This window comes from Hyperolius riggenbachi, chromosome 5, assembly GCF_040937935.1.
Source record: "Hyperolius riggenbachi isolate aHypRig1 chromosome 5, aHypRig1.pri, whole genome shotgun sequence".
Lineage (NCBI taxonomy): Eukaryota > Metazoa > Chordata > Amphibia > Anura > Hyperoliidae > Hyperolius > Hyperolius riggenbachi.
This window is the reverse complement of record NC_090650.1, coordinates 204,586,154-204,600,072: the sequence shown is the minus strand read 5'-3', so window position 1 is coordinate 204,600,072 and position 13,919 is coordinate 204,586,154. Positions and strand designations below refer to the sequence as shown.

Genomic DNA, 13,919 nt, shown 5'->3' with positions numbered 1-13,919 from the left:
TTTTTTTACTAGACCAGCATTCGAAGGGTTACACACTGAGCTTGAAAGTTCAGTGCAGTGAAATGCTGCCGCAGCCGAACCTCAGATAATGTTACATTGTGTTTACTTAAATGTATCAAGTGAGGAATGTGACACATTCTCTGACTGCAGAGAAGCTGCTGGAGACAGACACTGAAAGCATGTCTACCTGCAATACAGCAATGAATAAAACCAGTTATTAATAAAAATGCAAAGTCAGCTCACAAAGCAAAAAAACTGTACTTTTGGAAACCTATAACTTCTAAATGAATAATAATACTTATGCACAAATGCAAATATGATAACCGTATGGCATATAAAAAGTAGGTAAACATGTTTTCATTGAATATTATGTCAGGGTTTTAAACCGCTTTAAAGCGGATCCGAGATGAAAAACTAACTATAACAAGTAACTTGTCTATATATCTTATCTAAAGTTTAGATACACAGCAGATCTAGCTGCAAACAGCTTTAACCCCCTTGGCGGTATGAAAAATACCGCCAGGGGGCAGCGCAGCAGTTTTCTTTAATTTTTTTTTTTTTTAAATCATGTAGCGAGCCGAGGGCTCGCTACATCCCCCGCCCGCTTCGATCGCCTTCGGCGATCTCCGATCAGGAAATCCCGTTCAAAGAACGGGATTTCCTGGAGGGCTCCCCCCTTCGGCGACGGGGCGGGATGACGTCACCGACGTCGGCACGTCATTGGGAGTCAAGCTCCAACCCTCGGCGCTGCCTGGCACTGATTGGCCAGGCATCGCACGGGGTCTGGGGGGGGGGCCACGCGCCGCACCGGATAGCGGCGATCGGGCGCGCGGCGGCGGCGATCGGGGTGCTGGCGCAGCTAGCAAAGTGCTAGCTGCCTCCAGCAAAAAAAAAAATTATTTAAATCGGCCCAGCAGGGCCTGAGCGGCACCCTCCGGCGGCTTACCCCGTGTCACACACGGGGTTACCGCTAAGGAGGTTAATAGAATATTATTTCTTTCTGTAATACAATGACAGCAGCCATGTTGTTTGTAAACATTACACAGAGGCAGGCTTATCTGCATCTTGAGCAAAAAAACAAACAAACCAAATCCCCCCTCCTCCCCTCAGCCTCTGAAATCTCTGGCTAGAAATACTTCCTCCTCCTCCTGTCCAGACTGAGCTCCCATGAGCCCTTGCTACTGTCTGAAAGTGCCTAGGCTCTCTGAAAACCCGTGGGCGTGGCTTGTTTAGTTTATAGGGAATTAGAGTATTAAAACAAACACAAAAAAGTATTTGGCTTGAGGAGTGCCCTATAAACAATAGGAAAGGAACACAATTATGCAATGAGCAAAAGTTCATCTCTGATCCACTTTAATTGTTCATAAACTGAAAGGACAAAAAAAAAAAAATAATCCACAGGGTCAACAGACGTGTGTAATAATTATAAGCGGGGGGAGTGGGCCCACCCACAGTGGGATCTTAATAGGCGGGGGAAGTGGATCCAAACAGGCAAAGAGCAGAGCGGTTAGTCAATGTTTAATATGCTACCAACTATGCCTGCAGGACAACTTACAGATAAGAGATTGTCAACCAATATACAGTAGTTGAAATAACTGGATAAGTTGACTATAAAGATTGTAACTAGTTCCAGAAACCTAAAGGTTTCATCTAGCGATTCTGATTCAATCAACAAAGCGATCAACTTTATTGGGGAATCAACTTCAGTATAGTTGATCGAAAGTCGATCTAGTGACCCACACACTACAAGCGATTCCTATGCGATTCACCTTCACTAATCAATCTGACCAATGTTGTGTCTCCATGCTCTGAATGCAAAAATTGATCGAATGATATGTGAACAGTAGCTGATTCCTGTGCGATCGACCGATATCTTGCATCCTGCTCGATCAAGTAAGCTGGTCGATTCAACAGGATATCAGCCACTTTTCATTGATTGGGAATTAAGGAACACACTAGATTCCCTCTTGGCCTAAAATTGCTGCATTTACGATTTTTTTTCTTTAAATCATGATCGCGTCACTTTTACTGTTTTTTTTTTTTTAAACCTCTCAAAAAGCAGTCACAGTGTGGCCACAGCCTCGCAAGCAAAATATTTGCATTAAGTAACCTCTTGTGTGGTTTTGGTAATCTAAAACCTAGGTTCTCAACGTGTGGTACGCGTACCCCAGGGGGTACTTCTGATGGTTCCAGGTGGTACTCTGGCTTGATATACTTAACCAAGAACAACAAATTTAGAGTGTTAAAAAATGATAAATCTTATGTAAACAACCCCAAATTAGTGTTTTAGCTAATGATAAACAATTGTAAATTCTTGGAAATTGTTTAAAACCAATTATCATGTACTATGATTAGATATATATTTGTAAAGGGGGTACTTGTGATAATGGTTACTATGCTAGGGGGTACTTGGTGAGTACAGGGTTTTAAAAGGGGTATATGCCAATAAAATGTTGAGAAACAGTGATCTAAAACACACCTTAATATTAGTACTTTTAAATATCTATACAATAAACATCCTTTTGTAGTTTGAAATAACTAAAGCTACTGAGCCCAGTAACCATTTTATTCACATTTCTAATAAATTAGACACTAGCTTTGATTAACCTCCCTGGCAGTATGATTATTTCCAGATTTTAGGGTCTAAAGGCGGTGCACTTTTTTCCCCACACGCTTTTGGACCCTGTAAGCAGGTAAAAATCATACAGTAGTGAGATCTGCAGCAGCCCCTGCACTTACTCATCTCCATAAGATCCAGTGCTGCGGTTCTTCCTCTGTGTTGTGGGTGGTGCTGTACCCATATAGTGAGATTGCTCTCTGTCATCATAACAACAAAGGGTGATCTCACTCGAGGGATCCATAGCCCCCAAGGAAAAATGGCTGCCAGCATCTGGATCCCGGGGAGGTGAGATTTACACGCCCCCAACCAGCCCTTATATGCATCTGCAATAAATACATAAACCAGAAACAAACAAAAACACAATTACCTCCACTTCTGCAACATCAACACAAGCTTTTTTGGAATACTTCAAGAATTCCTGCAAAAGAAAAGAAGTCCTTTAGAAAAAGCTTTTTAAATATTATTACATGGATATAAAGATATAAAGATTGTTATATAGGGTCAGACATCTCACATGGGCCCATATGCAATTAACGTTTTCTCCTGATCTTAATCTAGGAGATAATTTTTCAGCTTCTTTTTAAATTACCTTTTCAGTACTTTGCAATTGAAAAAAGGTAGGTGGAAAAGTACTATCAATGTTATTTTGACTATTTTCTTACTTGCTGGTGGTTTAAAATACATTATATTGACAAGGTGTGAAAACATCACCTAGGTGAAAACTTAGGAGACAACGTTAATTGCATATGTGCAATGATCTTTAGGCTTAAATGCTCGCATGGGTCATACTAAGGAATGCCACGATTTCTCCCCATGGTTCTCTTCCAAAAGCCACCTTTCCAATAATTTTGGTCATTAAATAACCATAGACATCAGCTACCTCTGTTATGGGAAAGTGGAATTGTCTAGACGCAACAACTCATGAAGCAGAAGGCCAAAAATGGCCAATCAACAGGTCTACTGGCTGCTAAATTGTGCATTAAAATCCTCTGTTCTTGGTGGCAGTACTCACTAATAAATACCACGGTATCTCTGGAAGCAGTCAACTTGAGTGTTGTAAACCCTGCGTCACCATTCAACTCTGTATCAGTAGAAAACTGTTAACTGAATTGCAATCTGGCAGCCTGATGACCAAATCTAGGTGGCGGATGTCAGGAGAAAACTACAAGTCTACACGCCTAATTCCAAATGTAAAGTATTGGTGGAATAATAGTAGTCTACAGCTTTTTCTTTCATGGTATGGGCTCTGGATCCTGCAAAATCTTCCCCGTCATCCTTCACCGGCCTGTTCCAGCACTGGGGGCCTCGAAAGTCCGCTTGTCAACGGCTCGCACATGTGCACTAGAACTGGAATGGACCCAATCGGGCTCAGCTTTTTCCGCCTGAGCGGGTCCGTGCTACTGCGCAGGTGCAGTGTGGCCGCACTTTGGTGGTCCCATCACTACATCGGCCTGGCTGAGGAGGATGGGAGAAGCCTCTTGAGGATCCAGAGGCTTCCCCCTACCAAGGTAAGTATCTAAATTAGTCTGCAGCAAACGTCATAAGTTTGCTTTAAAGGAAACCAGAAGTGAGAGATATGTACGGAGGTTGCCATAGTCATTCCCTTATAAACAATGCTAGTCTGTCATGCTGAGCTTTTGACTTTAGTTGTTTTTGAGTCTAACACTTGTAAAAAGAATATAGCCAGCAGATTAGACCAGAGTCAAAGCATCTGATCTGCATGCTCCTTCCAGGTCAGTGACTTAAAGTATTAGAGGCAAAGTATTAGCACAACTCAAGCAGCTGGGATATTTTTTTAATCAAAGAAAGAAGATGACAACCTCCGTATTACTCTCACTTCAGTTTACCTTTAATGCTACAGAATACAATGGCTTCAATTCATCAAGCATTACCGCATTCGGTAATGCTTAAAACAGCTGACTTAACGAAGCACTTTAGAAAATGTTAATTCATCAAAGCTGTTACCGAATGAGAAGCTGAAATGACACAGCAATGAGATAAATTACCGACATGTGCTCAACAAATGTTAATTCATCAAGGTTCCCACATTCGCTAACACATTCGGTGTTTATCTCAAGCTCTCCCCTGTCGTTACAGGCTTCGAAAGCCTTCTGTGTGAATGTTTTCATGATTAGCAGGAGCAGGCAGCCAATAGAAACAGCCCCTGTTCTCCTGCAAGTGCCTCTGATAGGTCACACAGGCTTCTCCACATGAGCTTTCAGACCCCCCCAAGCAGTGAGCAGAGAGAACGGGTCAAAATATATCCCCAGATTCCCTTCGGTGGTGTAACCCTTTCAGGCCCTGTTTGATAATGCAAAGATGCTGGTGGTGAAATCACCAAGCATGGCATTTGTAATGTCTCCAGGAAGTTCATCTACGTTGTGGCAAATAAATAAAATGTTAAGAAAGACTGATCGACAGATTCAGAGCAGCAGAGGCAGTATAAATAACAGTAACTATAACACCTTTACATCTAAAGGGATGTCTGGATGCCTTCTATTGTTATCAGCTTGTAACAACACACGGACATTCCAAGCTGCTCTGCACCACTCTGCTGTTATCGAACAGCCTTTGATGAATTGAAGGCTAGTAGTTCGGTAACTTTACGAACCTCTACCACACATGGGAAAATATTGATGAATTAGCACAGTGAAGTGTAAAATACCGAATGCGGTATTTTAAGGACTGGGGTTTTGTTATCGAACACCCTTTGATGAATTGAAGCCAATGACACTAAAGAGAAAACTGTACTTCAAACTTTAGGACAACTGTATGGGGGATGTTTTTTTCCCCCTTTCTGTTTGGGCATAATATCCATTTAAAAAGGTGAGGTCACTGTCTGACTGTGAGCATATTGACCAACACCAGAGTATGTTACACGGCTTTTGGCTGAGTGAGAGTAAATCCTCACATTGCATTTGAAAGCAGTGTAATACTGGGACATAATACACAATCTAATTGGGCAGTTGCCAGTGTGATCCTTCTTCGCTGCACTTTATCCAATTAATGACAAGCTGACTTATAAAAACGTCCTGCTAGAGCCTCTTAAAGCGGTATAAAACCCTGACATAATAGTCAACAAAAACATGTTTTCCTACTTTTTATACGCCATACGGTTAGCATATTTGCTTTTGTGCACAAGTATTATTCATTTAGAAATGATACGTTTCTAAAGTACATTTATTTTACTCTGAGAGCTGACTTTGCATTTTATCTATAACTGCTTTATTCATCCTCTAACTTAATCAGAAAGCATCAGAAAACATTTATGCTTGTCTGACTTTGTTCAGGGGTCCCCTGAACAAAGTCCCAGCAGTGTGAGAGAAGGCTTTGTATACATTTCTCAATTGATACAATTAAACACAAGATAACATTATGTAAAGTTCGAAAGTGGCCAGCTCTGCTGGCAGGGAAGCTTCTAAAGCCTGTGTTAACCTTTTGAATGCAGTTCTAGTAAAAACAAAAACAAAAATGCTGGTTGTATATAATATGCTGAAAATAATCTATTAGAACAAAGTAGAAATGTTGGGTTTCATTCCGCTTTCATGGCTCCAGGACGTTTTTATAAAGTCAGACAGTGCTGCTGCTGCTGTGCGCGTGCACACCCCCGCACGTGCATTCCTGTGCGCGTGATAATAGTAAAAAAAAAAAAAAACACCAAAGAAAAAATACACCTTTAGTTCCAAATACAATATTGTCACCATACTTTGTACTACGGACATAATTAAAATCTTGTGATAAATAGGCAGATAAAATGTGTGGGTTTTATGCACAGTAGCAGTGTTTATATTAAAACTATAGGGGATGAAATTGGAGAAATAGTGTATTTTTTCATTTTTTCCTTGTTTTTCCCTTTAAAATGCAAAGAAAATAAAGTAGTTACTGAAAAAAAATATCAACCCCAAAAAGCCGAATTGGTGGTGAAAAAAACAAGATATAGATCATTTCATTGTGATTAATAGTTACATAGTTATTTTGGTTGAAAAAAGACATACGTCCATCGAGTTCAACCAGTACAAAGTACAACTCCAGCCTGCTCCCTCACATATCCCTGTTGATCCAGAGGAAGGCGAAAAAATCCCCACAGGGCATGGTACAATTAGCCCCAAAAGGGAAAAATTCCTTCCCGGCTCCAGATGGCAATCAGATAAAATCCCTGGATCAACATCATTAGGCATAACCTAGTAATTGTAGCCATGGATGTCTTTCAATGCAAGGAAAGCATCTAAGCCCGCTTTAAATGCAGGTATAGAGTTTGCCATAAATAAAAAATAAATGGCTAAAACGTTTTTCCTCCATGCGCAGATCATGTCCTCTAGTCCTTTGAGAAGGCCTAGGGACAAAAAGCTCATCCGCCAAGCTATTATATTGCCCTCTGATGTATTTATACATGTTAATTAGATCTCCTCTAAGGCGTCTTTTCTCTAGACTAAATAAACCCAGTTTATCTAACCTTTCTTGGTAAGTGAGACCTTCCATCCCACGTATCAATTTTGTTGCTCGTCTCTGTACCTGCTCTAAAACTGCAATATCTTTTTTGTAATGTGGTGCCCAGAACTGAATTCCATATTCCAGATGTGGCCTTACTAGAGAGTTAAACAGGGGCAATATTATGCTAGCATCTCGAGTTTTTATTTCCCTTTTAATGCATCCCAAAATTTTGTTAGCTTTAGCTGCAGCGGCTTGGCATTGAGTACGATTATTTAACTTGTTGTCGATGAGTACTCCTAAGTCCTTCTCCAAGTTTGATGTCCCCAACTGTATCCCATTTATTTTGTATGGTGCTAGACCATTGGTACGACCAAAATGCATGACTTTCCATTTGTCAACATTGAATTTCATCTGCCATGTATGTGCCCATATAGCCATCCTATCCAAATCCTGTTGCAATATGACACTATCTTCCTGAGAGTTGATGATTCTGCACAATTTTGTATCATCTGCAAAAATAGCAACATTGCTCACTACTGCATCTACTAGGTCATTAATAAATAAATTGAACAGCACTGGACCCAGTACAGACCTCTGTGGGACCCCACTGCTAACAGTCTCCCATTTTGAGTACGATCCATTGACCACAACTCTTTGTTTCTATCCATTAGCCAGTTCCCTATCCATGCACACAGACTCTTCCCCAGTCCTTGCATCATCAACTTTTGCACCAGACTTCTGTGGGGAACAGTGTCGAAGGCCTTTGCAAAGTCCAAGTATATCACATCTACAGCATTCCCAATATCCATATTAGCATTTACTACCTCATAAAAGCTGAGCATGTTAGTCAAACAGGACCTGTCTTTAGTAAACCCATGTTGATGCTGAGAAATAAGATTATTTTCTACTATGAAGTCATGTATAGTATCTCTTAGTAAACCCTCAAATAGTGATTAAGCTATTGGCAAATGAAAGCTATGAGCACTGAAAGGTGAAAATTGCTTGTCCGTAAAAATGCCTTTGGGGTGAAGTGGTTAATTATGAACATCTCATACTTTATATTAGGGGTCCCCAACCTTTCTTGGCCCAAGTGACATTTTCCAGTGTAAACCATTACCAGGGCACTGGGTGCATGAGGTAAAGAAGGGGTGTTTGGGTGGTCTTCACAGCAGTGTTTGTCTCGGTGGTGGTTTTCAGATACTTTTGGCGTTAAAGAGTAGGGGGTCTGGGGAAGTGGACAGAGGCTACAATATAAAACATGATGAACTCCATTGGGCCCCCAAACCTCACACAAGCACATTTTAAGTGAGCCAGGGTCTCCCCCAAAACTCCCCCCCCCCCCCCACACACACACACAGTGTGCTCTGTCTCCATGCAGAGCAGCCATATCACCAGATGCACCAGTCCATCCGTGGGCAGCTGTGCCGCAGGATACATCATACGGCTCTCGATGAGTGTACTTGGTTCTGATAATGTTTGAACAATGCAGCATGTTCATGTAATCCTGGTGTTGACACTGTGGGCTTGATTCACAAAAGAGTGCTAACTGATAGCACGTCCATTTTCGCGCAAATTTTCATACGTAACGATAACATGTCCGTGCGAAACCGATATCGTTTGCGCGAAAATTTGCGATTGCACGAAGACGCGAAAACGGACGTACTATCAGTTAGCACTCTTTTGTGAATCAAGCCCTGTATCTTTAAGTTAAACTTTATCTGAATTGCATTTTCAAAGTAAGACTGAGCTGTGCTCTGTGTAACTTTGCAAAGCACCTACCTTTAAAATTTGCTGGTATTTCATAATCCTGTGTATTGGTTTATTTAGTAGATCTGTAAGTTGATGACGATGGCCCAGGCGCTGTTTCAAGTCCTAAAATGTTTTTTTGAATAGAAAAAAAAATATATGCATGCATTAGAAAATGTGTACATTAATTTTTTTTTAAGCCAACACTTATGAAGAATATTACAACCAGGGCTGTGGAGTCGGAGTCGGGAAAAAATGCACCGACTCTGACTCCTAATGAATTTGTAACTGTAATTAAAATAGAAAATATGATAAAATGTTCTATTTCTCAGATAATAATCATTAAAAATAATGTATATATACAATATATATACAGTAATAGCTGTGCTTAGTCCACAAAAATGAAATAAACCAATCAAAATTAGTAACTTGTGCTCCTTCAATAAAGCAGTCCCCGTATTTTTAAGGTCAGATACTGTATACATATCTGATTGTGACTGTATATATGATGTGTACACAGGAATCTCTTATATATACTAAATAACATCTATGCTGTAAGAATAAAGCCTGATGTGTAGCTGTGTCACTAATAGAGATAGTCAATGAGATGGAAATAATTCTGCATTTATGCTGATTTATGCAAATGTATGCACTCCCTTTGCTGATGAAATCAAATAATTTGATATGTTGTTAAAATTTGGTTTAGTGACTGCAAATTAAAGGGTACCTGAGACGGATGAAAAGTAAAGTATTATACATACCTGGGGCTTCCTCCAGCCCCCTTCAGGCTAATCAGTCCCTCGCTGTCCTCCACCACCCGGATCTTCTGCTATGAGTCCTGGTAATTCAGCCAGTCAGCGCTGTCCGGCCACATGCCGCTCCCACAGCCAGGAACATTCTGCACCTGCGCAATAGTGCTGCACAGGTGTAGTATGCTCCTGGCGGTGAAGTGCGTGCATGCGCACTACGCCCGACTGGCTCAAGTGCCTGGACCCATAGCAGAAGATCCAGGTGGTGGAGGAGGACAACGAGGGATGGATTATCCTGAAGGCGGCTGGAGGAAGCCCCAGGTATGTATAAAACTTTAATTTCATCAGTCTCAGGTTTACTTTGTTACACAGTAGTACTATACTCTACATATGCACTCCCCACAGAGCTGCAGGGAATCCACTGAGAATGCTGTGCTCATTGAACACAGAGGTGTTGTCTGTTTACAATCTCCTTATTCCCCTGCAGAGTACCTGCACATCATTCTTACATGTTCCCACACTTACTTTGCCTAGGGCCTGATAGATGTTCTTTGTTCCGGTTTGTACCTTTTACAAGTACTCTTACCAAGGACTAGTTTTAGTCTAAAGGGAATAAATACAGTAGTCTACATATCCTTCTCACTTCAGTTGTCTTGTAAAATTCCTAAGCGTTGGCAGTTAAGAGACGAATTTCACGTTACATACTTTTAATCAACAAAATTGTAATATGCAAATAAGAGGAGTCGGAGTCGAGGAGTCTGAGTCGGAGTCGGTGGAATCCTAAACTGAGGAGTCGGAGTCGGTGAATTTTTGGACCGACTTCACAGCCCTGATTACAACATATGGTACAAGCAGCTCATATTTATGTGCTTTTCATTTTGGTAAGTGCTTAACCACATTGCATTCCTGGGTTTTTCCCTTTGAAATTCCTGACAATTTTGTAGTTTCGGCTGCGTCACTATTGATACAGCAATAACATTTTATTACTCATGACATCAAAGTGATACAAATATTGTTTTTTCAGGACAACTGGGAATGTAGTGTGCCATTATCGCCAGCCTGTGCGAATGTAGCGAGCGCATGCGATCGATAGAGCACACAGTTTGGGGACTCCAGTGTTGTACAGACGCAGTACTAGGCAACATCGTAGCAATGCACCAATACAGCATTGTGCCCCCAAGCTCTAATGATCACATCCAATAGCTATGGGTGGCAGCCATTACAGGTGTCCACAAATCTTAAGGCATTATAGATGACACAAGGGGTTTATTAGTTATGTAAATACAGAAGCCTCCACAGCCCTCTCACTTCAGGTGTACTTTAAAGGTGCGTACACATGCACTACTGTAATGAACAACGGGTCCGTCAGACCCTCCCACTGGGCGGGCGTTCTGCCGACAGTAGTGCGTGTGTACAGTCTGTCGGCAGACTGATAAGGCTTTTTCTGAACGATCCGCTGAGCGGGGGAAAAAAAATATATACCAAAACTGGTGGGTCCATATTCCAGGAGCGTCTTCTAGATATTTCCTCCCAATTGTTGTGTCCTCTTGTGTTGCCTTCTATCCCCAGTGTGACCCCTTCCGTCCCCAGCGGCTCCCGCTTACTCCCTGTGTCACTTGCTCCCCTGTGTATAATTAACAGTGTTGGGAGTGTGACTCACCTAATCTATGGCACCCTCGGTGATCGCAGAACTCTCTTCTCCTGCAGTGCTCCCCTAGTGTTAGCTTCTGGTGTTGAAGCGAGGAGAAGTGTGGAGGGGAGCGGAGGTGATGATGTGAGGGGGAGGAGACACATGGGTAGTGGTGGGAGCTGAAGCGGAGACACATTGGGGGGGGGGGGGGCAGGTATAGCATTTGTAAGTCGAGGATTCCCTGCATTCGCTATATGAGAAGACTCAGTGTGTTTTATACGGTGGCAAATACGGTTGTTATAACGCATAAACAATTATTATTATTATTAGTTTGGTTCATGATAGCACATGCAATGTTGCTTACCTGAAAATAAGTATCAATGTATTCTGAAACAATATGCTCAGACTTTGGTTTATTTTGGCAGTAAACAATGTACATATGCAGCCTCCTTTCCTGTAAATAAAACAAACAAATAGAAGTCATTATTTAACAATTTAAGAGAACACCTAAAATTAATGCAGCCCAGTGCTGACATGAGATTATAATAAATAGACATAAAAAAGACTAGCTTAGTAAACTCTAGGGTTAATCACATTTCATAAGTCGCACAGCAATAAATATTAGCACTGGGGCCCACTAGCAGTGTTTTTCAGCGTGCTTGTTGTTTGTACAGCTCTTACTAATGTAATGTTATTGTTTTGTTTTTTTAAATCCCATCTTTCAAGTGGGATAACACTCATAGCATTACATTAGCAAGAACTTTTAAAATCACAAACACTTGGAAAAGCGCTGCTTGTGGGTTCCAGGCCTTTTACACAGTACAATACATTAGAAGCAGGACAAAATACATAGGTTGGGCGAGGAGTTCCAAACGGCTATTGAGCCGAGCAGGTCGAATAGCTACAAACGGGGGACGGTGCTGCAATGACGTGCAGAAAGGAGGAACGGGAAGGCTCTATACTTTCCAGAGCCTTCCCTCTACTTAGGTAATTATCAAGCCTGTTTACTTTTAAAACTGACAATGTTGTGTCAGTTGTGTGAAAAACACTGCACTGTTCAGTAAAGAGTCCCAAGCCTGCATGCGCATTTCAACACTTCCGCACATGGCATGAAGTGGTTAAACCATACCAGTTGCCTGGCAGTTCTCCTGACCTATTTGACTGGAGTAATGTCTGAATCACACATGCAAAAACAGAAACAAGTATGCAGCTAATCAGGTCAGACTTGGGTCAGCGCACCTGCGCGCTTGTTCAGAGTCTGTGGCTTACAGTATTAGAGGCAGAGGATGAGCAGGATAGCCAGACAGGTACATTGTTTAAAAGGAAAAAAATATGTCAGCCTTCTTATCCCTCTCACATCAGATGTACTTTTTTTTTTTTTGCCAAAGCATGCAACTGTGCATAGTGTTATAACTAATAAATATTTACTATAGTAAAACAATCCAGGTCCAATGGCTGAGGACATCTATTTTCAATTTACCAAACTGCAATATTAAAAAGTTATTAACTGATTTAATAATCTTACCTGCTTCACAAATAAAGATGGCAGCCTATCTGGATCTTGTAAACATTTTTCTAATTCTCCCATAAAAAACCTATAAACAAAGAGTAGGTATTAACATTTGTATTAGGAAATAAGGTTGAAAGACAAATACCATTACCAGTATTACAATAAATATATATTAGATTTAAAGGACAATTATAACAAGTAGGCAGAGGTCCTGACTTACTCAGGTATATATCCAATTAAAATCATTTCCAGTGGAGATATCAGAAGTGATCCATGAAACCTGGACCAGTTAAACACTGCATGCATTTTAAGTACTTAGGAACAAACCCCCTTTATCCCAGAGAATAATACAGGTCAGCAGACTTCAGTTTGAAGAATTGTTTGGAAAATGATCAGTGTAGTGTTAACAGTCTCAGATACAAACTCTGAAAATGAACTTCAAGGCATATTTCAAGTTTACATTTAAAGATTGTTTCGATGTCAAATTTTACACTAACAGTACTCTTTTTGTAAGAAATAGGATGTATTATTAATATTAAAAAACAAAACTTCCCGTAGACCTTGCATAACCAGGGAACACTATGTAGAAGTTTCAAGTTTTGCTTCCGGGTTGGAGATACAATAGTTAGTATGTATGCCAGCCATACAAATACAGGAAGCGTAGACAAATCAATGGGGTATATCATAAGATAGAAGACTGTCCCAAGACCTAGAATTTAAACTAACATGCTTGAGCAATTATAAAAAAAATACATAAAAAAGAGATTATTTTTGTTTGCAAGTCTAATCACAGGCTATTTTATGGACAGTTAGTTGACTTTTAGCAGGCTCTTTTTAACAAGTGTGACTTTCAATTTTGCCCAAGGCACTGTAGGCCCACTTTAGCCATTCGTAAACAAGTTCTGCAGAACACCTAGATTTAACATTTAGTTCTGGTCACGGTCATCCTGAATATAATAAAACCAATGCTTTAATTAGAATAATCAAAATTTTAATTGTGATTAATTTATTGTACGTATGCATGCCCACAAACACAAAACACTTTTTTTCCCAATAAACAATCAATTTCCAACTTTTCTGAATTTATTTTATTTTTTATTTTTCAGGAGAAAACAAATTAACAAGATCATTCTCTTTCACTGAAGAAAGATTTTGTGCTTGTTTCTATGACTGTTTTCATTGTTCCATCAAATGACTGGATTTTATATCATGATCATGTGAAGCTATGGACAT

At 40.5% G+C, this 13,919-nt stretch overlaps 1 protein-coding gene across 5 annotated transcripts in view; it reads right to left on the bottom strand.

The window, feature by feature from the left end:
* TRIO (trio Rho guanine nucleotide exchange factor) overlaps positions 1–13,919 on the bottom strand; it is a 322,942-nt gene that overhangs the window by 28,111 nt on the left and 280,912 nt on the right. For all 5 annotated transcript variants that reach the window (XM_068236600.1, XM_068236602.1, XM_068236601.1 and 2 more), the window contains exons 41-44: positions 12,702–12,771; positions 11,541–11,630; positions 8,831–8,923; positions 2,988–3,038 (exon numbers count right to left, since the gene is read on the bottom strand). In XM_068236600.1, coding sequence (XP_068092701.1) covers positions 2,988–3,038; positions 8,831–8,923; positions 11,541–11,630; positions 12,702–12,771 — 304 coding nt within the window. The remainder of the gene's footprint in view (positions 1–2,987; positions 3,039–8,830; positions 8,924–11,540; positions 11,631–12,701; positions 12,772–13,919) is intronic.